The following is a 25,091-nucleotide window of genomic DNA, read 5'->3' as shown; positions in this document are numbered from 1 at the left end:
TTTAAACCTGAAATGTGAATAAAACTAATTAGAAACAAAGCTAGTTACACCATAATATAAATAACTTCAACATTTGCGCCGTGAACGCGTGACGTCACCAAGAGCTTTGACCCGACAGCTCACACACAGAAGACTGAAAGGAAGTAGGTGAAAAGAAAGGCTCATGGAATAAAGTGTAAAATAAATTCCTCAATGCTGATATATCAATTTAAATCTGCGTATTTTTTTACGATATTTATTAGCATTTCAAAAGCTGGGTGAATGTGTAGTCATAATAATATAAGGGGATATAAACACGATTGAGACAGAGTGTCTATTTGTGAGAGAGTTAATCCATAACATTTTAGATGTACATGTATTTGTAAAGCATCCTAATAAAAATAGAACGAACTTTGTTTAAAAAAAACAACCGATATTCGATATTCTTTTTAAAAAAGAAAGAAACATAGGTTCAACTACTAAGTCGATGAGTTGTTTTTTTTTTTTGCCTCGAGTGGGGTGGTTACTTAATACTACAGCAAAGAAGTGAATTGAAAACACCAGATCTCTCAAGTTTAATCATTTACCTGAGGTCATTGTGTGAACTTAGTACTTGCGCGTGGAATTTGGAATCTGCCCCCTAGTCCATCTAGAAAGAAAGAAAGATAAACTGTATTGCTGTCGACCTGAGAGGCTCTCTGCTTTGTTAACTTAATTGTGAACACTTCACAGCCAGTTACTTCAGCGATCATTTTAAATGAGCTGCTAGATAGTCGCAATCATTCGAAATCGAATAACCCTAAATATGATGCGGCTAAGTCTGATTTTCATCTGCATATTTTATACTTCATTTTCTGCTGCTGCTAAAGGTGAGTATTCCTTACATTTGTAACGATACTAGTATACCTAATGAACTATAGTATTAGCATTAAGATAACACGGTTGTCTTTCCTTGGTTTGCCAACATTCAGGTTTTGTGAGTTCTAGAAATGTTGGAATTACACATTTAAAATCTAATGTAACACGTAAGTAGAGCATATTAATGATGTGTACTTTATTATGTTTTACATTGCAAACGTCAAGTATAAAATCCCATTCATACTGTACCTTCCTGTATATCTACAGTAGATACAAGTAGTAATTGTAGGACTTTCTTATTTTGCATATGTTTCAGAGCAGTTTCATCTATTCCAGGTTTCACTATGAGCTTGATTAGCCATAGTGTATAGGTAACAAGCACAGGTGTGTCTTATTAAACTCGGAGTAAAACCAGGAATGAATCAAACTGATATGCAGTGGAAGTATTATTTCCATCCCTGCCTTACAGTACAAATACAGTGGATTGATTACCTTACCTTTTATAACAAGCATTAATAGAGAGGGTTTACTGTATTTCATGCAAATGTCAAAATGTCTACTTGGGTATCTTAAACTACAAAGTGTATTTGTGTTAGAGCTGCTTGAGTTTTCAGGTTTTCTATCGATATGTGTGAGCTGTTGAAGATTTAAAAAGAAGGCCTTTGCTGTTAGTACAGGAAAACTGTTTAACAATGATGTAAGCAAATCACTGTTGTCCCATCAGTAAATATAGGCTAATATCAAGGGAAAGAATGCTATAGTTTGGTTATATTGGCACCCAAATTAAACTGATAAAGCATTGGTACAAAATCTGAATGTTTCACAGGTGGTTTTGAAATCTCAGTTTCTCTCATTACAACACAAGTCCCAAGGGTGTTTCTAAATGTCATTATCTCCCCACCTACCCATTTCAAATTGAGGAAAGCTATTTAGTTCAGTAGAACCAGCATTATGCAAAAGTTTGAGTTAGAATGCACAAAGTGATTCGGTCCCTGGAAGCAACAACAACTTTAGCATCTATTGCATTAACTTTTGAGATATTTGGATATTTTAAAATAAAGCATTGAAGATACTTACAACATAAAGGCAATGGAGACTAGTGATACTGCTAATGCTAATAAGTGGCAAGCAGTCCTTTACGAGTAGGTTACTGTGTAGTGCCTTTAAAAACAGTTTTGATCTGTGTGGTGTTCTGATACATACAGTACAGTCCTAAGAGGCCACAGACATTGCTATATAGTTATTTACAGGAGGGCAAGATTTCTCAGTAAAACAAAGGAACTTCTAAGCCTTTGAAAGCTCAGAGGTAAACTGGTTACCATTTTAACAGTGTATAGTAGCTGAGTCAGGGTTTATTTGTTCATGTCAGCCAATGCAATATGTCTGCCACCCACTCTGAATAATCAATAGAAGTGCAATGACTTGAGTGATTGCCTGCGTTGTAAAACGCAGGCTTTGTTTTCTCTCGGTTTCTTTATACTTCTTATTAGTCCATGTTTCTGACCGATTTTTGGAACCTATCTCCTCCTAGAGCTTTGAACTGATCAATTCGAAACTTGGCACAACTATTCCACTCTATCTGACTTGAGTTGCTATTGCTTTTGGTGCCGATCGGACTTCTGTATTTGGGGGTAGCAGTTCATGACCCCCCAAAATTAAACAGCTTACAAGTCATTATGGGGACAAGATAGGGTCATAGCTATTATTGAACGTAATAGGAATCCATTGGTTCTCTTTAAGACCAACTCATTTCCATTGATATATGAACTTCCTAGATAATGGACATTTGGCTAATTAAAAAATGACCGCTAAAACTGGACAGTTCATAACTCCTGAAAGAGGGCAGATAGGCCCATAGTTTGTATGGAACACATATAGGAACCATGGTATGCGATATAAAATATGTCCTTGCCCATGACCTATGACTTTTCTAGAGCCAGATATAGAAATTTGGCATTTTGCCAAAAAAAGTAAACACGTTTGAAAGCTCATAGCTCCTTACAGAGTGCTTTTTGGGTACTGGTTGCTATTGAACACTAACAGGAAACTGCCAATGGTCTGTCTAAAAATGCTGTTTAATTTGACCTTTGATCTTTCGCTACAGGTCAAATTGGACAACAGAGTACTATAATAGGTTAAATCTCCTTAAATATTGCAGATAGACTCATATTTACTATTGAACACGTATAGGAAACCAACTAAAAATTTTCTAAAAATGTTTTGGACTTTGACGTTTGACCTCTTGTTCATGGTCAAACTGGACCATAGACTGTTTACAGCTTCTATCTCCATAAATACTGCAGATAGGCTTAGATGTACTATTGGACACTTATAGGAAACCAACTAAGAGCTTTCTAAAAATGTCTTGTATGGTGACCTTTGACCTTTCATACATTGTCAAACTGGTTAATAGACTGTTTACAGCTCATATCACCTTACAGATTGCAGATAGACTAATATTTACTATTGAACATGTATAGGAAACCAACTAAGAACTTTCCAAATATGTGTTGGACATTGACCTTTGACGACATCTTATTGGTCAAACTGGACAATAGACTGTTTTACAGCTTGTATCTCCTTAAATACTGCAGATAGACTCATGTACTATTTACATGTATAAGAAACCAATTAAGAACTTTCTAAAACTGTCTTGGACTTTGAACTTTGACCTCTCTTTTAAGGTCAAATCCTAAATTATACACTATGAATGCTTATAAAACGATGTTGGCTATTGAAACCACTTCTACCACACTATTTAAATTACACACCATCCAAAACAACCAACAACACAGACAACGTTTCTGTAAATACTTCCATTCTAGTTTAGTTTGCATTTACAGAAGCATTGTAGAAACATATCTTTATGAAAATAATCTGATATCAAAAAATAAATCTTTATTTGTTTGAAATTATTTAAACCAAAATGTTTAAAATAGGATTTCTGAATAAGTTGTGTATCTGTTACAAGTATAAATATTGAAATTGTTAGTATGTGTTTGTCTGATTGATTTCATGTTCTTCCTAAAATCTTTAGCATGTAAAACCAGAACTATTGTCTGATGATTTAAAATGGATATCCATGACAGTAAATCAAAATGTTCTTTTATGTCCATTTGTTTTGCATTAATCTCTTGTTAATGCCTTATTTTAGCCCAGTGGTACATGTATCCAACTTTATATATGACTGGAGCTTTGAATAAGACAGCAATGTTTTTTGTAATTGCATACAAGGCTTATGGGCTTGGTAGTTGTGTAATTACAATAAGAACCCCTCAGAATGTTTGGCTATGAAAATGAGAGAGAACAGTAAAAAGAAAAACTTAACTCATTTTAAATTAAATGTCTTCCTTCTGAAGTTTCAGACCAAACGGCTGGACCGAGACTCAACAATGGAAAACTGTACAAGTACAGCTATGCTGCTGAGGTGCTGCTGGACCGAGCCAAAGGGACAGCTGAGGAAAGCACGGGTTATAGGATTTCAACCAGCGTCAATGTCAACTTAGTTTGGAGAAATCCAAGCAATGAAGATGAGCAGCTCATAAAAATTTTGGTATGTGTTCTGTAGGGGAAATGGTGAAATAGACAGGGTTTGATTTCTTTAAATGCAGTTGTATTTTTTTCTTTTTGACACAACAGTAGTGCAAATATAAGATTAGTGCAAAAGCCCAGCAGTTCCTTACCCTGGAAGGGTATTGGCTAATCAATTGTGAATATACTTTTGTAAGGACATTATTTAGCACAAGTTATTGAGAGTATCATAATCTGGTGACATATGGAGATGCCTGTACGTCTGTCGTTAAATAATTTTCATGATACTGATTTGGTGAGGGATGTACAGTATGTTACTATCAAACATGTTTAAAGTATGTCTAATTCTACACTACTATCCTATACTAAGTCCATGTGAATGGTTAACCTGTGTTGCTATGTTCACTGGACTTCCCTCTAGATGAGTGACGTCAAGATTGAAAATGTGAACAAACGTGACGACAAGAGAAACATCTTCCTGGGGTCATCTGTAAAAAGCATCCTGGGAAAAGACAATCTGGCAGCTCTAGAAAAACCACTATTCCTTCACTTGAATTTTGGAAAGGTATTGGAATCTTGAAAAAAAAAAAAATCTATCAGTAGAAATATTATTTTAGCCCTAAACATTTGGTTGAGCCTTTCATTTGTTTGTTTGTTTTTTTACTTGTTCATGGCACAACTGTACTTATTTAGGTATTTGTAAATGACACATTTATTTTGTTTTATTAACTTTCTTAGTGATAACTTTTTAGGGCAGGTGTATTGTTTTGTTGATATGGTTAGGTCTGTGTGAGATTACAGTAGACTACGCTCTAATCTCCTTATCACCTATTAAAATGCAATTGTTATTTGCTTGACCTTCAGTAAAGGATTAGCTCTTGTATACTGTGCACCAACAGTACAGTAACAATAAAGAAGTTAAAAAGTAAAATATAGCCTTACACATCCCCATGTGTTGCTACAACTGTTAAGTAACATACCTGTCATTTATTTTCATTGTTAACAACTTTTTACACTTATTTAAAATCTGTTTCAAAACTCATTACAAAAAGGCCTCTCTAGTGCACTGACAGTGTAAGGATTATTGCCCACATTGTCAAACAGGTCACAGAGCAATAACGATCCGTGATGTGGTACAGAACAGAAAAGCCAGAGCACTTGTTGATATTTATTTATTTATTATTATTATTATTATTATTATTATTTTTTTTTTTTTTAAATCACTGTTCCTGCAGTAAATTAGAGGACAGAACTCCAGTGCACTAGAGTGGCTATTTTGAAAACAGATTTTAAAGTTGGAAGTGTAAAAAGTTGTCAAAGTTATTGAAACAGTTATAGCAACACGTGGGGACGTGTAACACTCTATTTTTTGGAACTCCTCTACTTACTCTTTAACATGGCAGTGCTACAGTTAATAGTTCCTGTGCAGCGTTGCATTGTTATCTCTTGTTTTCTGATTTCAACTTGGCTTTTTGCTCTGTTATCCACATTTGTACATTTTATTGCTGAACACTTTTTTTTTTTTTTGTTTCGGTTTTTAGGGTTTATGTAGTGGTTGTTGACTTCAATACAAGGTTTGGTATCTTTAAAAAGCTTTTATTTTATTTTATTCACAATATAGGTATACGAAAGATCATTGAAAAGGTAATCTAAATATTTGGAAACTAAGAAATTTTAAAAAGTAATTAATATATATATATATATAATATATATATATATAAAACATAGATTTAGAAAATAAATAGCGACTATAGAGATCAGAGACTTTCATTTTAAAATGCAGTTCAACCATTAGACTTTACTGACTTTATCGTCTTTTTTACTTAAACTGACGTTACTTTAGCATTATTATTTTAGTTTTTATTATTTTGTCTTTCGGAATCCCTGGAAACAAAACATTAGTCTTAGCTTTGTGTTTAAAAGAAATTTAATTATGAAAAACTCTTACTTGGTCTTAAAACTAAGTAAAGGATGCATTCATAAAGTCCATGTGGCCCAATGATAGATTATGATTGTTAATGTGTCCTGATCTTTGCTTTTATTATCGCTATCTGAAGCACAGTGATGCAATGCTGGCTGATAACATTGCAGGTTACACACATGGCTGCAGAGGACAACGCTGTGTCACTGAATAAAGTCCACAGTAGTGCACAAGGTGCAAAAAAAAACCTGGGTAGCTGGACCTTGATGTTTTAAAGTTTGAGGTATTAAGCAATGAGGAGTGCCAAGATTTCTTGGAGTGATCCTCATTTGCGGGGGAGTTATGATGTGTTAACATTAATTTCTTGTGCAAAGTACAACTGTGTAGATACTGTAATGTAGCATTTGCAGGGTTTGCTGTCTCTGGAATACTGGTATGGAGTTACTGGTAACCCCACAAAGCTTCTAAAACCTTTTTTTATTTTCTTTTTAATTGTGAATGATTTAATACTCTAATGTCTTTTCTTGCTTCCCTGTAAATTTTTCTCTGCACTCACTGCACTTAGGATGTACTGTATAAACTGGTGCCATGGCGCTGGTTGCAGTAAATGCATGTCTACCACAGTGCAAATGTAATCTGTGGTTTCTGCTTGTTTTAAGGTCAAAAGCTTGTATTCCTATCCAGAGGAACATGCAGTCTTTAAGAACATCAAGAGGGGTCTGGTCAGCCTCTTTCAGTTGCAGCTCAGCTCTGGCAGGGCTGAAGAGGTCAGTAACTACAGCTTTCACTTTAACAGCGTTGTGCAATAACTGATTAATTTGAACATTATATATATATATATATATATATATATATATATATATATATATATATATATATATATATATATATATATATATATATGTTTGTGCTTACATTTTTTCTAAATGTTGTTTTAGTGTATATTTACACCTATTGACCACAAATAGTACACATTATTTTGTTTGTATACAATACCAAATTGTAGTGGTCAGTAGATTAAATAAATGACAGTAATGCAGAAGTTTAGCTCACAGTCAAGAATTCCCATCCTAAGAATTCTGAAACTCATCACACCAAATATCTGTTTTAATGAATCCATTTGTCATATATTCATAAGCTTGCATTTTCCCCATGGAAAACAGATGGATGTGTCGGGAAAGTGTAAGGTTAATTACCAGGCTCGTCAAAATCAGGTGACTCGAATCAAAGAATTGGACAGCTGCAAGACTGCAGACACAGGCTTCACAAGTCACAGCAAGGTCAGTGTTCCATGGAAAAGATAGTTTTAGTACATTGACGTAGAAAAAGTGAGTTGTGAATGGAGAGATTAGTAACAGTGAAACGTTAGTCATTATTCCTGAAAAATCTTACAGTGGACTACTCCTCTACAGCCACTTACATTTTCCAGTGAGAAAATACCTGTAAGTTTACCAGTTCTTAATTTAGTTAGCAGTGTAAATATCCTGTATTGTGGTAACCAGTTACCATTAATTATCAACCAGCTCCAGTGAAAAGACCTCCTGATGTCTTTGCACTGCAGTTATTGGTTTATTTGCTATTGTTCCACGGATGTCCTTTCTTTTATCCCTTCTCCCACTTCCTAGGTATTGGGAGTTAGCAGCAAGTCCACATCAGCCACAGTTTTTACTCTGGAGGAAGGCTTCATCAAATCGGCACACTCCGAAGAGAATCACCTTTTGTCTGTAAATGTACGGCAGGCTATCGCGGCCAAAATTGTTTCAAAGTAAGGAAACGTCAGTAGTAAAGGCTTGCTGTTTGGAAGTAAAGGCTGTGTAAACAAAACACTAATTAATAAAGAAAAAAATTAAAATACAAACTTTGCGGCACAGCGGGTTGATAAGCAATCCTGGGGTATTCAACACAGTTGGAACCAGGCATATTTGACAATGAGGTTTGTGTTTTTTTTTTTGTTTTCAAGAATAAACATTTTTTTTGTGTTGAATTGCTTTGAAAAATATATTTTCTATTTTTATCATGCAGACAAAAGTTGCAGCTGGTAGAGATTGAAGCTGGACCCAAAGAAACGGCTGGAAAAGCAGTGAAGAGTATTATCAAGTCTGTGGACCCAAAGTATGTGTCCATCCCCTTGCCAGCTGAAATAGTTAAATCAGAATGCAAAGGCTGCCCCACTGTAAGTACAAGTAGATCACTTAACAATAAAGCTGGTGCCTGCCCTAATTACATGCTAAGGCCCACCCAGATTATTGTTATTATTTTATTTTTTCTGAAAATATGTACATGTCTACAGTGTTGAAAGAGCTAATATGCTAAATACCCCCCCCCCCCCCCCCCCCCCCCCCCCCCCCCCCCCCCCCCCAAGTATCTTTTTTTCAAGATTAACAGAGTCCTTACACATAAGTAAACTTGTACATTATCTGAAGGTGTTTGTAGCCTGGGACTTTATTAGTCTCAAATTCCAGCTCAAGTTGATGTTTTCCCTCCATTTGTTGTTGGTGATACATAACACACGATTGTCAAAATGGTGCCTGGGCAGGTGTCGTGTGTGTACAGAATAAGAGCTGTGTAAGACATGCTAAACATACCGTAAGTCTTTAAATAAACGCCCCAGTGTTTATTTACAATATTTGCCAGTAGCCCCGGTACCTATTGGAGACCGGCGACTATTTGAGACTCTGCGTTTATTATGTAAGATCACTTCAGATGCAATCATGAAAAAGCTGCCTGCACACAACCTTATAGAAATGGCACAAGTAAATTACAACATTCCAGCAACGTCATTAAAGGTTGTGTCAGTGGGTAATAAGTTTGTATTGTAATAATAAAAACAGTAAAATCCACTAAAGGCAGCCCTGTAAATATGGGAACACAAGCGTGTATTAAGGTAGGCTTGCAGCACAATAAAAAAAAAAAAACAAACATGGTTTTAAAATTAATAAAAGCAATAAGTATCGTCTTTATTAACACATTATATTTATTGTTCACCCTCAAAACGTGTACGTTGGTAAGCATGGGCAACCGATGAAAAATTAACCAGCAACGAATCTTCATTGCAAAACAATTGCATCAAATACTACATACAACAGTACTAAATACAACACACTAAAAAATGCTTCAAACTGTTTAAAGATTAACAATAGAATCAATACAAGTACCAGGATTATCACAAAAAAAGCGTGACTAATTTGTTTTTATAAAGTGTGCATTTATAGATAAGAACGCTGGAAAAGGAGCAAAATAGGAATATTCATTGCAAGACTGAAATGCACGAAGTACTGTTAATACAATAAAAACAACAAAAAAAAGAAAACACATACAAATACACAAAGGCAACCTTGTTTAATATCAGAAAACAAGTTTGTATTTTACTTTCTTTCAGCATGCTCAAAAAAGCTTCACAACTTGTTTTAAAATAATGTCACAACCCCCCATTATGTGTGCCTTACGTGTACCTTAAAATAAGTTGAATTCAGTTTTCTTATCATTCATCTTGAGCTTCAGGGTCTCTTCATTGCTGTTGAAAAACAAATTGGTAAGCTCGCTGTACAGCCATGTGTGTGTATTGGCTGGAACATTCAGTATGACGCGCATTATATTATTATTCATAACCCAGAGTTTAAAAGAGACCCGGCATCAATTTACCATATGTCCCAGAAGCCCCAGCGTTTATTAGCGACCAGGCGATTATTGGAGACCAGTAAATATCCCACATTTTTCAAACAAAAAATGGTTAATTAAGGTTGAGTAATCCCTGTTGGTCCACTTAAACGGCAATGACTCATATGTAGCGGTGAGGTTGTCATCACGTAACCACTTGCCGTTCGGCTGTCATCAGCTTGCATGGATTGAAGCTGCATCCTCTGCCCTACTCTATACAAGTACATGTGCCAAACAAAGAAGACCCCCCCGCCACCCCCCCTACAATTTTCACTTTTAAGAAAAAACACAGCTTGACTGCAATACTTCAGGCCTCTGTTATGGTTCTGTTGTTGGCATTAGAAACCTGAACAGTTTTGCTTTTTCTTTCACTCTTAGCTCTGGGAACACTGGCAGTCAGTCAGTAAAGAATTTGAACCCAAGAGCCTTTCCAATGCCACAGCTGCCAGGAAATTCCTCTCCCTGATCCAGATTATGAGGAAAGCAAGGAAGGAGGAGATCTTACAGGTGCTCAGAAGTGCAAGCAGCTCAGTCCTGTAAGTACAGTAGCAGTATTAGCATTTGTACTGAACACTGATTGTCTCAAATGTAAGTTTATTTGTTGTCTCCTTCCTCTTGCAGCCCCCCATTAGTGGACGCAGTTACCTCAACTCAAACCTCGGCCTCGCTAGAAGCTATCCTGGAGTTCCTTGATTTCTCAGAAGAGGAAGGTTTTATGTTACAGGAGAGGTTCCTGTATGCCTGTGGCTTTGCCTCTCATCCCAATGAGGAAATGCTAAAAACCTTGATGGTAAGCTTTGTTATCGGAGGGTCTGGTTTTTGCCCTGACCTAGTGAGACAGAGACCAAGCTTGGATTGAACCCATCCTGCAGTCAGTTAGTAAGAGTTGGGAATTGAAACACACATTAAATGGTTTCTTTCTAGAAAACCAGTTTATGTAAATCCCCAGCACAGACTTACAGAACCTTTAGAAGGTTGACATGGTAATTGCAGCGTGACCAGGATAAACCATTGCAGGAATTTCCAGCAGGTAATTTTCCGTGTTGTGCTCATACTATGTTGAATTAATCTTTCCATGTTATTTGTTGTATGCTGTATTGCTTCAATGATGATGCCATGCCAGCATTATAAGTTTCACTACACACTTAAGCCATAAATGTGAAGAAATACAAGTTATGAAGGAATTATCATTGAGCCTCTTGTTGACATATGGGTGTTGCCCGTTTTAATACTGTGTGTTCTTTCTAACATGCTGTACTGTTCTTCTTTTCAACAACAGGGCATACTGAATGGAAAAATTGGCAGCAATGACATCAAGGAGTCTGTTGTAATTATTATGGGAGCCCTTGTTAGGAAGCTTTGTCAGAAGGGAGGCTGTGAGCTTCCAGTAAGTTTGTTCAATTGGATACTTGTGGTTGGAAACAATTGAGACCATTATGAGATTGTTCTGATAATTTACCTGCAAGTGTTCTTTTTTTAAAGACTTCTCAGAAACAATTAAACTTGTTTTAAGAACCATACTTTTAAATTGGCCTAAAAAAGCATGAGCTGTTTTATAACATCAGAGTTCTGACCAATGCATTTCCTTGCTAATTCTTTTTAGCCTCATGTGATTGTGTAGCATGTAAAATGACTTATATATATATATAATTCATGCTTATCTGGATGTAATTCTTCACCCCTGACAGAATATGAAAGCATTATGGAACACTCCTACCACATTACACTATGTAACACAATTTTTGTTCCTGGGTAGTAAGTGTTATTTCCTTACAGTATAATCATAAATCTCAAAAACCTACTCACTTCTAAATCTTTTGTAGTCATTTTTGTATTACTTTAGTATAAATACATGTTAATTTGGATTCACATGTTGTTTTTTTCTAACTTTATGTGAACGAAAAGACACACATTTGCCTGTTTTCCCATTGGAAATAGTGATATTTTGAAATATCACTGTCCTGGTCACAAAAGCAAAGTTTGTGGGGAATAATAGCCATTTTCTATACTTTTGAGGCATAAGCAATTAGGAAATAACACTTACTACCCAGGAACAAAAAAAAAAAAAAAAATTGTTACACGGTGTTATCAATACTTGTTGCTGCTTATGTGCTGCAATTGTTGCAATTTCTTTTGAGAATTGTTGATTGGATATTTTTTTATCCAGGGTAATTTCACAACTTAGAGAGTGTGCGTTATCTCCTCCTAACTTTCTCTCAGAACATCTACATTTTTGTCTTCTAAATATCAAGTTATTGTATGTTGAATAAATTGTTGAATTGAGAATACAATAATGAAGACCAAATTACAATATATATATACATACACACACACATTAAAAAAATACATCTATTAAATAATTAAAAATACATATTTATTTTTTTTCTTATTTAGGCTGTGGTGGAGACAAAGAAGTTGATTCTAGAGGGCCCAGGCAGCACTGAGGTGGAGTCGGAGATCAAGATGTACCTGCTGGCTCTGAAGAATGCACTCTTACCTGAGGCTGTCCCTCTGTTGACAAAGTACTCGGAGTCAGGAAGCGGGCCCATCAGCAGCATTGCCATCGCAGCCCTCCAGAAGTATGATGTTTCCTTGATCACAGAGGAGGTACAATACCTTTTGATGTTTCATCCAACACCGAGGAGCAAGTGGCACAAAAATACCTTTTGGATTAGCTTTTTCCATAATCTTTGTTTCCCCATTTCTGCAATGTCATCTATTTGCACGCTGTTCTATAAATAGAGGAAGGGTCACTGGGGACAAATATTTAGAATCTCCACTGCCTTCCTGTCGTCTGTGGTAACTGTATATCACTTGGCAACCAACAGCTTAGAAAAAATGCAGCCTAATGTTAGTGGGCTTTTTAGTGTGTACCAACCTAAGTACAGTATATCTTGTTAAGAATATGTTGTACGTCTAATTTTTATTCACCAAAACCAAACAAACAAATCAAAATATTTGATTAAAACTTAAATGACAGTGTTTCTGTGTGAAAAGAATATGACAGAGAACTGTACTATACAATGTGGCTTGCTTTGCTTACCAGGTCAAGAAGACCCTGAACCGGATCTATCACCAGAACCGCAGAGTCTACGAGAAGACTGTCAGGACAGCTGCAGCAGATGTTATTTTCAGCAGCAACCCCACGTACATGGAGGTGAAAAACCTGTTTCTCTCCATTGGATCCCTGCCTCATGAAATGAACAAGTACATGCTCTCCAAGGTGCAGGATATCTTGCATTTTGAAATGCCAGCAAGGTAAGGTACCACCACATAGAGCACCTCCTAGAGAGGCAAGGAAATACTGCCTGGTCTTTGCTCAGCAGTTTGGTTGACTTAATTGCTGTCAGGATACTGGTGTAACAGCTGTTTCTACAGTAAGCAACTGGTGTGCTCTAGGGGAATAAGGCCAATCAGTTAAACTGATCATAAAGGTCTCACAATTTGTTTGTTCTGTTAACTAAGTGAAACAGAAGCATATAATACAGAGAGTGAAGCTGATTTGAGAAGTGATGTCCAAATGTAAAAGTTCATATGTATATAAAGACATGTTTTTGATGCAAATACTGACACTTGGCGCAGAGAGATGTTTTTCTGTAAAGCTTCTGTAAAACCGGAAAAGTGTTGAGACTGAGTTAAATTTGTTGGTTCAGTGAATATCGACACAAATAATACACCTTTAGAACACCTGTGAATCTGCTCTAAAAAATGACTTGCAGAAAACTTTTTTGTGTTTTGTTTCAGTAAAGTGGTTCGACAAGTGATGAGGGACATGGTTTCCCACAACTATGACCGTTTCTCCAAAGTGGGATCATCGTCTGCCTTCTCTGGATACATTACACGTACGTGACCTCTCCCTGGTTGTTACCGTCAATATACCAAGAGGCATTCCACATTTGCTTTCTGCAGTCCCCATGCAGGGTTGTTTATGTTGGTTCTGTGTTGCAGGCAATCCAGACACCACTTCCACCTACAGTTTGGACATCCTTTACTCAGGCTCTGGTATCCTGAGGAGGAGTAACATGGACATCATGGCTTTCAGCAAGGAGACCCAGCTTCATGCAAGCCAGGTAATAAACAAACAGGGTGATGCTATATTTTGGGACATGAGTTATTTTTAAACATATAACTCTATTAAATGATCCAGCCATCAGGGTAGTCATAAAGACTATATGAGGTTGCTTATCTATGTTGCTTAATTGTGGGAAAAATATTGGAACATTTGAACGAACATTGTTTAACCCTTTAAGGACCGGGATCATGTTAACACGATCATACTGAAGTTGGCTTCTAGGACAGCGATCGTGTAAACACGATAAAAAGAGCACTTCGTTTTTTAGGCTTACAGGGCCACCATACTGTGCAGTACAGGCTTGAAACACACATCAGTGGATAGGAAAAGAGTCAACTACAGCCAAAAAGCATCTGGTCCTGGGGGAGCATCCTACTGAAAAATGCTTGGTCCTGAAAGGGTTAACATGCATTCCAAGGCTTTGTAATATTTCAAACCTAACCAATGTGTATTTAAAAATATTCTCAGAAGGTATTAGGAATAAGTGGACACCAACACAATTGTCGTCAACATCAAAAGTTGTATTAGTTAACTTCTAATACAGTGGCAACACTATTAAACTGTAAGAGTCAAAGAGAATAGATATCACCCGTTCTCCTTGGCAAGTCAAGTACCCAAGCCTCACTGTCTTGCTAGCTAATTCACCTTTTTATCCTCTTAACTCCTTTCTTAACTGTCGTCATCCCCAGGCGCTATATTGGCTGGGAAGAAGCAACGGATGGCAGCAGTTATGCTGACCTTTCAATTATCTTTCCTGATTCACATTCCCATAACATTACCTTGAATAGGTGCCAGACTGTCTTGAGTACAAGTTCTCAGCACATTGCATGGATAAGTTCTCGGCAAGAAAGTGTTAGACTATTAAATTGTTATGAAATATATATTTAAATACTAAAATGATTAAAAGTACTAGGTCTTACAGCACAAAAACATTGGTGTCCGCCACAAATTACATAATTGATAGAAATTAGAAACACGTGTCAAAACATGTTTTTGGTCACATCAATTTACCACCTTGACACAATCTGACTGACAGTTTTTTAAATGTCAAGTGAAATAAACAGCTCTGTCTGATTTTAGTATTTTAAGCATAAAAAAGAAAAGAAAGAAAAAACAACACTTAAAGGATCAACACAGCTGCTCTTGACCCCCTATTTAAAAAGTTTTAGACAGCTGTTTGTAACCAGAGTTCATATTAGGTTGTGCACACTGCTTCAGATTTGGGAAGCGATTCAATTTGGGTCCGTTTCTTAATACAGATCAGGGATGTCACCCCAAAATGCCGCAGGTTTCACAACACTGGCCCAGTTTGCAAAGGGGATGCTATGTATAGTAATCAATGTTTTGTTTGTTTGTTGTGATCCTAGTTTCTGCTATATGAAATGTAAACAAACAACATTTATTTGTCATTGTACAAAGCCCCCTTTTCGCCATTTATAATTTTAAATGTTTTATTTTGTGTTCAAGTATTCAAGTTGAATTTGACAGTTTTCACTTAGTTGTTCATATAGCTAAAAAGGCACAAGTGAAACTCAGAATGCTATTACTATATGAAAATGTGTCTTTGGCACTGTGTCACTTTGTTTACAAAATAACATGGTGTCTACTTTATGTAATTTTTTGTCTGAAATAAATATTTGTTATTTTTGTTACTGTTTGGCATTCCTTGATTGTAGTTAGTTTACAAGGATAAAGTAAGGCCTTCACAACCTATTCTCTTGCATATGTTTCTACTTTAATACATAATTTTATACAATGCCTTTGATTTATGTTTTGCAAATGAACAAATATTCGAATACTTGTCTGAGTCTTGAACAGATATCCGACCATGATAATTCCATGTTTATTATTGCTAAAAAAAAAAAAAAAAAAAAAAGTGAATTTCCCCTCGTCAAGGGGGTCTAAATCCATTATTGGTGACAACTAGGAAGTCATTCCACCCTAACGAAGGCCCAGCGTTACTCCTTCGTCAACCAGCCAAGGCCCACTTTTGGCTGGTCTGTCATGGTGAATGACTGAGTAGAAGTTGTAGACAATAATTACAGGAGAGTCAATAAGGCACCTGTAAAAGTTACATGGTGTATTATGTGTAATTGGAATTGGCAGCGCTGTTCCCTAAACGCTGTTATACTGGTGTACTGCAGGTTGTGATTGAAGCTCAGGGTCTGGAGTCGCTCATCGCAGCCACTGCTGATGAAGGGGAGGAGGACCTGGAGTCCTTCTCTGGGATGTCTGCTGTGCTCTTTGATGTGCAGCTCAGGCCAGTTACGTTCTTTAAGGGTTACAGCGACCTCATGTCCAAGATGTTCTCTGCAACGGGGGAGCCCATGAATGTGGTCAAGGGTCTCATTCTGTTGGTGGACCACTCACAGGTAGGCACTCTGTAACATTATTTTACTGTGCTTGAAATGGTCATATTTTAGAACCTTCACTAAAGCATAGGTTGACTCCATCGCTGTTCGCTGTCATATCCTGGGTATCCTTTGCTATTCCCTGACTTTTGTTTTCCTAATAACCAGGCCAACACCACGAGTCATTTTCATCTGGTATTCATTTCCTTTAATTGCAACATAGTAGTATATATCACGTATGCAGTCACCTGTACATGTGATATAATGTGTTCGTGTCCCTTTTAGCAGCTGGGAATGCTTCTGACGTATAGTGTTCAAACTTCAAATAATCTTTGTGATTTCAGGTTTGCAGATGAAAATTAAAAATAACAATAATAATTATATGTAGACTTTAATGCATGCTTTCCATTCATTCTATATGTGTTGGTTACTGTATATACCACTTGCTAGAAATATATCTTCCTCTGATTTGGTGGACGTTCCTTTTCATTTAAATTTTTTATTTTAGTCTGGTATTGCTCTGGCTGGTAAACGGAGGTGAGTCTTAATTAAACTCCGCCTTCCCACCCTACCAGGTGATCCAGTTGCAGTCTGGGCTGAGGGCCAGTGCAGAGTTCCAGGGAGGGCTGGCCATTGATATTTCAGGTGGCATGGAGTTCAGCCTCTGGTACAGGGAGTCCAAGACCAGTGTCAATAACAAGTAAGCTGCCCACTTGGTCCATTTGCCTCTCTTTCATATCATTTTTATTCAATTAACTGAAATTTTATATTTTTAACTTAATTATATAAAGATACAGTAGATAAGGTAAGACAGTTTGTGAAAACTATAGGAAAGTTACTGATACATTTTAAATGCATCCTTTTTGTGGTGCTCATATACAGTAAGTGGCTCATTTGCTAGTACTAGAGTTGAAAGGCTGTTGTGTATATTCCTGGTGATGGTGTTACAGTGGATGCTTGCACACATGCTTGTATTTTTCATTTTATCTAAGTATCCACTTTTTTTTTTTAAGTATACAATTTGCTTTAAAATATGTTCATACTAGCATTACCTTTAAAATGTTGGTGTACATACTACAGAAAGATATTGCAGTCTGTATCGGGTGAAGGAGCTTTACATTATTGGCCCTATGAAATAGTTTGAATGTCTTTCGTGTTTCGCAGGGGAGCGATGGTTGTAACTGGCAATGTTACAGTGGATATGGAGTTTGTTAGAGCTGGAGTGGAAGTCAGCTTTGAAACTGAAGCTGCGTTGGACTTCATCACAACAGTGAAATTTTCAGAGTACCCGTTTTTGGTCTGCATGCAGATGGAAAAGGCTCAGTTTCCATTCAGGTAAATTAATACCACAAGATACAGGACATTTTATTAATAATAAAATACTGAAAAATAATAGATTAAACCAAGTCACTTCTGCTTCACATTAATTCACATAGAGTTGAGTTATAAAACACAATGGACCAGATTTATCAAGGCCTTTACAGTAAAATGCAATTTTCACCATTTAATTGTGAAAGAATTTTAATTGTTAATGTTACGTTATTAGTAGTCAAAAACATAGCCATACACTTGAGTCCTGAAATTAGCCATTTGAGTACTTTGTTACTTGTTTTATAAGATTAGCAGTTGTTGGGTTTTTTTAAACCAAAAATGGAAACAAATGGAGTAAAGGACATAAATCTGGTTCACCTTTTGCAAATTATCTCTCCGAAAAAGATGGATAGTTCTTATGTTTAATTCATTGTCAATTTTCAGACAATTCCTGACCAAGTATGAAAGTCTGCCTTCTGGAAAACACCACGTCTCCCGTAAAGGCAGGAGGGAAATTGTGCCTGGTTCAGAATTCCCTCTCCATCAGGAAAACTCCAACATGTGTAAGAAAGTGTTTAGTGAAGACTGGTAGATACACAAAGAGAAAACGCTGGAAGAGCGGCATAGGGGCTGGCAAGCCGCTTTAGTAACTAGTGAATTAGGAAGTAAACTATTCAAACGATGTGCATACAGTGTTTACATAATTACAGTTATTTAAAACTATTGTAAAAGTAATAAATATATGTAAGACCTCACAAAAAGAGTTGACACAGATGTATAAAGTCTTAACCTACCATACAGCATTGTATGTATAAAAAAAAAGAAAAACAGGTCTTTCCAACTCCTAAATAGTTCAGCTTTTATGACCAAACTAATATGTGACATTCCCGTTTTGCCTTGCCATTTGACTTTGTGTGCATTATGTGGTAACATTTTATATAGATTTTCATTTGTTGGTAGGTCTGGAAAAACAGTTGTCTTGTAAACTCTTATTTAAAAAAAAAAAATGTTATGGTGCCATTTTAGTTAGAATCTGAAGTCCAATGCTGCTTCCTTTTTAAAAAATATATCTACTGTATGACTTCACCCTTAAATCTTCTTTGTCAAAGAGAAAACATAGTAAGCAGTTTTCTAAGTGAAAGAAGTATGTATTTTGAGTTTCGATTAAATTAGACATTGAAATTTGTGTCTACAGTGGATTATGCCATTTATGTTAATATTGTATATTAATCCACTGTTATACACAGATTCAAATCTTTGATGCTTAAAAAAAGAGAATCCTTTACTGAAAATAAAGTGTGTGCCCCCCCCCCCTCCCCCTTTTTCTTTTCCTATTTCTTTTTACAGTGATTGGTAAAAATGATAAAAATGACAACCTAATTTTGATTGTTTTTACAGAGATTGTGCAGTTGGTGTGCATTCACAGGCATGACCCAGAAATGCTATCTTTTTAAATCCTTTTTTTTTTTTTTTATTTTTTTTTTTAATGTTTAACTTTTTGAATTTATTTACGTCCACACTATTGGCACTATGGACAATTAAGAAGTGCACTGTTATTTATTTCTGGTACACTTGAAAAACAATACAAAGCATGGTGGCAGAGGTATGCTGCTGTTTTAATTACCCTACTGATGTAGTTATTGGGTATAAACGGTAACACCGTACAGAGACTGCCTTTGTGTTGACTGGGATAGAATTATTCAGTTAATTTGTGTGGTACTCTTCAGTTATGCATTTTAACTCCTCACCATGGTAATATATTTATGTGGACAATAGGGGGAAGAAACAATGTTGTATTTACATTTTTCAGATTGTCAATTTGCTGGTTGCTATTATGACTGAACTAGGTCATCCTGTAAAAGCAGCCTTGAAGAATGGAGGCGTTTTTCAGATTACAACGTTAGATTCCTGCATCATGACTGATTTTAGTGTCATCAGGATTAATTTATCTGTGATGGTGAACAAATCTCCATTTGTTATTTTTGTTCACAAAGAACATTACTTAATTACGGTGAAGCTGACATTGCAAATTTATTAGATAGGTACTGTAGATAGATGGGGTGGGAAAGACCTCCAGAATAAAATTATTGTCCCTGGTAAACTGCAGCGTTTAGCCATTTCATTAGTTTCCTGTTGTTTATACCATGTAATATGTCTTTCAGGTATTATGTACAGTGCTGAGAAAGTTTGTGAACCCCAATGATAATTATGAAAATTCCATACTTTTACCATGATAGTCCTCTTGAATCAAAAACCAGTCTTTTCTTAAATATCCAATAGGTTTTATAATAACCAGTTCCATGTCTTTTGAAACAAAATGACGTATGAATTAGACAAACAAAGAGTAATTGAGATTCAGGGTATGTGAAAAAGTAAGTGAACTCCTGGTTTTATCAGCTTAATTAAGGGGATAATTAGAATCAGGTGTTTAAATAATTAGGTAGATCTTCAGGGGTTAGTTTGGGAGGCCCCACCTTATATAAAGATCAGAAACTTTGTGAGTTTGGTCTTCACCATGCAGGTGTGTGGAAACACGCCATGCCACAATCAAAAGAAATCTCTGAGGACCTCAGAAAAACGGTTATTGGTGCTCATCAGTTTAGAAAGGGTTACAAAATCATTTCTGGGGATTTGGGGCTCAACCAATCCATTGTCAGTCTACAAATGGAGAAAGTTCAAGACTCTACCCAGGAACGGTCATCCTACCAAAATCTCTCCAAGAACAAACCGGAAGATCATCAAGGAAGTCACAAAGAACCCCAGAGGCCACTTTCACCTTGGCTAATGTGAGTATTCATGACTCAACTATCAGAAAAAAACTGAACGAAAATGGTGTTCATGGAAGGATAGCCAGGAGGAAACCACTGCTCTCCACAGAACATTGCCCATCTGAAGTTCGCCAAAGAGCACATAGATGATCCACAAGACTTCTGGAACAATGTTCTCTGGTCAGACGAGTCAAAGGTAGAACTTTCTGGCCTCAAGGAGAAACGTTATGTTTGGCGAAAACCAAACACTGTGTTCGAACAGAAGAACCTCATGCCAACTGTCAAGCATGGTGGTGGAAGTGTGGTAATTTGGGGCTGCGCTGCTGCCTCAGGACCTGGACGGCTTGCCATCATTGACACAACCATGAATTCTGTATTGTATCAGAAGATTCTAGAGGAGAATGTCAGGCCATCCATCCGTGAGCTGAAGCTGAACTGAAAGTGGGTCATGCAGCAAGACAATGATCCTAAACATACAAGCAGATCTACAAAAGAATGGTTGCAGAAGAAGAAATTCTGCGTTTTAGAATGGCGTAGTCAAAGTCCGGACCTAAACCCCATCATAACGTTGTGGCCTGACCTGAAATGAGCTGTCCATGCAAGGAAGCTCTCAAATGTCACCGAGTTGAAGCAGTTCTGTAAGGAGGAATGGGTCAAAATTCCTCAAAACTGATGTGAGAGACTGACCAACAGTTACAGGAAATGCTTAGTTGAAGTCATGTTGCTCAAGGGGGTGCCACCAGTTACTGAATCTAAAGGTTCACATACTGTTTCACATGTGGATATTGAATGTTGAAAAAGTATCATGGGTTTATGTCATTTGTTTAATTCAGTTATCTTTATCTATTATTAGGACTTAGATTAAGATCTAATAACATTTTAGGTTTGAAATATGTGAAAATCCTAAGGGGTTCACAAACTTTTTCTCTGCACTGTACATTTGTTTTTCTCTCCATTGTTTAAGTAAGACATTCCCACATTCTAAGTGTACTCAGGAAATAAAGGACTTTGTAACAATTTAGTCTTCTGTGTGTTTTTACTTTTTTTTTTTGGTCTGTTGATTTACTGATATTTTATTTTCATTTGTTAGTTTGTGACAAAAACATCACTGTGGTTAAACTATCCAAAGTAGTACATGCCAAAATAGGGCTATTGTACTGTACATCTGAGTGACAGTGGAACCAATGATACAGTTTTTTGAAATCACCAATGCTTGCTTGTCACTTGTCTCCAACAGAAACTCAGAAGTCACACAAATAACATGCTGCAGGCCTTTTATTTTTGAGGTCATGTTAACATTTTTGTCAGGGTGTTAATGTTTAACCTTGCAGCAAATAAGAATTCTATATCTCAAAAAATAACTGCGATATGAGTTTAGTGATGTGGAACACTATGTCCGTGCTATGAGCCTCAGAAGATAACATGTTTGTAAACCTGCCACTGGACATTCATCTCGAAATGTATTTCATATTAGCAGCGGTATGTAAACATACAAGAAACATGTTCTTCTTACCTGGGCTTCAGACCAAATGGTTGATTTTTATATATATATATATATTGGTTAAATGACTTGTATTTTAGAAGATTGAAAGACTTGGTTCACAGCAGTAGTCTGTGATTCTCGAAGTCAAGTTTCAATATATGTGTTTTAAGTGTATTTTATTGATGGTCATGTCAAAAGTGTGTGTATATAGTTTAAATTTACTTATGATCTTTGTACATTGACATCGTAATCCAGATAAAGTAGTTGCTTCAGTTGTATCCAAGAAAATGTCAACACAAGTAACACACTAGACCAAAAACATGGTTACAGTATGTGCCTTCAGTGCTGGAACTGATCCCCATGTTAAACGTTATGAAAGACAGATACGATATTCCCAGCAAGCCAGATAATAGAGGCTGAAATATTTACATCACACTGCACTGTGCCCATTCAGCCCATGACCTCAAGCATTGAAGATGCATTATGTAATAGCACAAACAGTTCTTGACAGTCTCATGTGCCTGCTCCCTTTACAAGTGGCCTCAGCGTAAGCTTTAAAATTAATTTGTATTATTTAATAATAATAATTTTAAAAAAGTGTGGAGAGTGAGAGAGAAATATCCAGCCAGGCATCACTTATTGTAATTTGCTGTTATTGATAGAGCAATTGATTTGGTTCATTTTTATGGAATAACAACACAGTAATAGGATTTTAAGTTTGTGTGTTTTAATTATGATTGTCATTCAGTATACTTTCCTTCACTCTAACATATTTTTTTTGGAGACAACAAAACAAATTAACTCTGGCCTTGTTTATATATCATGCATGACATTAGAGAGTACACTTGTCTGGATGCATCTAAGCACAACAGCTGGACTTTAATAGGGATTCTTCAGGAGCTTGGACTAAGCAGCTGGGACTTAAAAGCTGCATACGCAAGCATAGTGCTCCCATGGTTACTGAGAAACAAACCCATTAAACTTCCAAACTGAACTTTACTGCAAGAAGGGCACCGTATCAAAGCACAGGCCACACAATCCAGAAAGAACTTAGTTTTTTCAAACGTAATTACTCTTCTCGGAGGAAGTGAATTACTGATCTCACGGGGTCGACGCTGCTCAGCTTTATATATATATATATATATATATATATATATATATATATATATATAGTCTACACCATAAATTATTCCTGAGTGATTTAGTTTACAAGATACATGTACTAATTGTTTCATACTCAACTAAAAGGTGAACTTTTACTTGTAACTTTTTTTCTAATCACAATGTTGATGGACCATAATCAAACAGTTTTAATAAATGTGTGCACTGATAATGGAAAAGTAAGTAATTTTATTGGACAACTTTCAAAACATACAAATGCTTGCAAAATCCATTAATCTCTGCTACCAAAGGATGTATACAGGTACATATGTCATTTTTACAATATCTTTGTCTCTCGAAAGTTTTTTCATGTGCGACACTTCGCTAGTGCAATTTTCCAACCACAGCTCCTCTTAATATCTCCATTCTTTTCATTGTTTTTTTTTCATTCTGCGGTCCATGCACTGTTGTAGCAGTGTTATAACACTGACATTATCTATTTATCACTGCGCCTCCTGGCTTCATCGCAGACCGCAACTCATTGCACCTTCCTTTCACAGATGGACTGTGCAGTATACCCCTCCCCTACCCATCTCACATCCTTCACATAACTCTTACCATCTCCACATAGCTTTTTCACTCCAGAACAACTACATACCCAGACAGCAAGTTGTACACACCTGGCAGCGTAAATCAGGTTTCAACATCCAAAGGCAAGCATTAACGTATTAAGTACTAATACAAAACAATACCAGTAGCAAGTCGAAACTGAAGAACTGGTTGGCTTTACAGTCAGAAATACTAGAAAAGGAATGAAATACTAGCAAAGTTGATGACACAAAGTTCTAAAAACTCACTCCTTCAACAAATGAGAAAGTTTACCAATGTAACATGGCTTGATTAGCAGCATGCAAACCTCGACACAATTCATTGTTGAGTTCTATTTCAAAATGAAGTGTTTCTCTTTTACTTTTCCGTTAAGCTTTTGTAAACCTTGTGACCACAATAAAAACCTGCTATATTTGTACATATACAGGAGAAGTAAAAGGTGTGCAACAGATCTGACACTGACATACATAACGTGCAAAACTGATGAAAAACTACTGAACAAATCTCACCTTTAATAACAATAGTGCTTGAGAACAAATATTCCATAGATTGCAATTAAATTGTACCTGCATTCTAGCAGGTAATAAAACTTGTTGTTATGTAAATGTAGATGTTTTTTTTCAAGTGAAACAGCGAAAGGAAACCCTGAGAAGTTCCTGTGCAAATCCACAAATTGTGCTATGGGGTTTTTCTCATAAAGCACCTCTTTAAAAAATATAATGGTGTAAAAAGCTGTAGTTTTAATCACAGACAACACAGATAATCATTTTTAACTGTATGCAAGTATATGTACTGTCCAGCAGTTCCAGATACCAGCTTTGTATTCAATAAAAATCAGCAAACTATGCTTACTAAAAAAAAACTTATATGGATCAGTCAGAAGTTCTTATAAAAATAGCATTGCTCATTTTCAGAGCAAGCATGTAATGCAGAGATTACAAAGGCAAAATGATATGAAGGAATAAAAAGCATTATTGTACTATCGATTTTACATATGCTTCATTCAAAATAAAATATCCCTCATTCCAATAAGTCATTTAAAAGTGATTTGCCTGTGTGTATGTACACAATCTTCATTCTGAATTATTTCAGAACAGTTCGGTACATCCGATAACCCTCATCAAGTTCATTAGAGGGTGTTAATTCATACTGCTGAGAAAAAAAGCCATATACTGCTAGCAGCCTACAAAATCCAAAATATGCAACTCAAAAAATGAATCCTCAAAATACATACACAACATTTTAAATTAATATGATTATACTGAATTGTCACAATTAAAAACTAAAGATATACCTCAAAATTAAAAATGTTTGGCTAGCAGTATTCAGGAAAACCATTTAAAACGAACAACAACAAAAACATGTCTAAATAAGTGCTTGGATTAGAGATTGTTCAGTAGTTTAACTGTATAGACGTTAAAGTAAATTACTGGGGCCATAGCTATGATGC

The 25,091-nt window shown here is 36.2% G+C and overlaps 1 protein-coding gene across 2 annotated transcripts; it reads left to right on the top strand.

Moving 5' to 3' along the window:
• The first annotated feature begins 124 nt into the window (after positions 1-124).
• Positions 125-20,007, top strand: LOC121295664 (microsomal triglyceride transfer protein-like). Of its 2 annotated transcripts, none has more exons than XM_041220625.1 (18): positions 125-143; positions 4,197-4,390; positions 4,790-4,933; positions 6,949-7,056; positions 7,453-7,569; positions 7,915-8,054; positions 8,312-8,462; positions 10,325-10,482; positions 10,568-10,736; positions 11,226-11,333; positions 12,341-12,553; positions 12,993-13,204; positions 13,691-13,788; positions 13,895-14,016; positions 16,163-16,390; positions 16,945-17,069; positions 17,534-17,704; positions 18,125-20,007. In XM_041220625.1, the coding sequence occupies exons 3-18, from the start codon at positions 4,790-4,792 to the stop codon at positions 18,270-18,272; spliced, it is 2,412 nt and encodes an 803-aa protein (XP_041076559.1). In that variant the 5' UTR covers positions 125-143; positions 4,197-4,390; the 3' UTR covers positions 18,273-20,007. The 2 variants fall into 2 exon arrangements, with proteins under 2 accessions (XP_041076559.1, XP_041076548.1); XM_041220614.1 differs by lacking the exon at positions 125-143 and adding an exon at positions 150-848.
• The last annotated feature ends 5,084 nt before the right edge of the window (positions 20,008-25,091 follow it).

This window comes from Polyodon spathula, chromosome 2 (genome assembly GCF_017654505.1).
Source record: "Polyodon spathula isolate WHYD16114869_AA chromosome 2, ASM1765450v1, whole genome shotgun sequence".
Taxonomy (NCBI): Eukaryota; Metazoa; Chordata; class Actinopteri; order Acipenseriformes; family Polyodontidae; genus Polyodon; species Polyodon spathula.
This window is presented reverse-complemented; position numbering and strand designations above follow the sequence as displayed.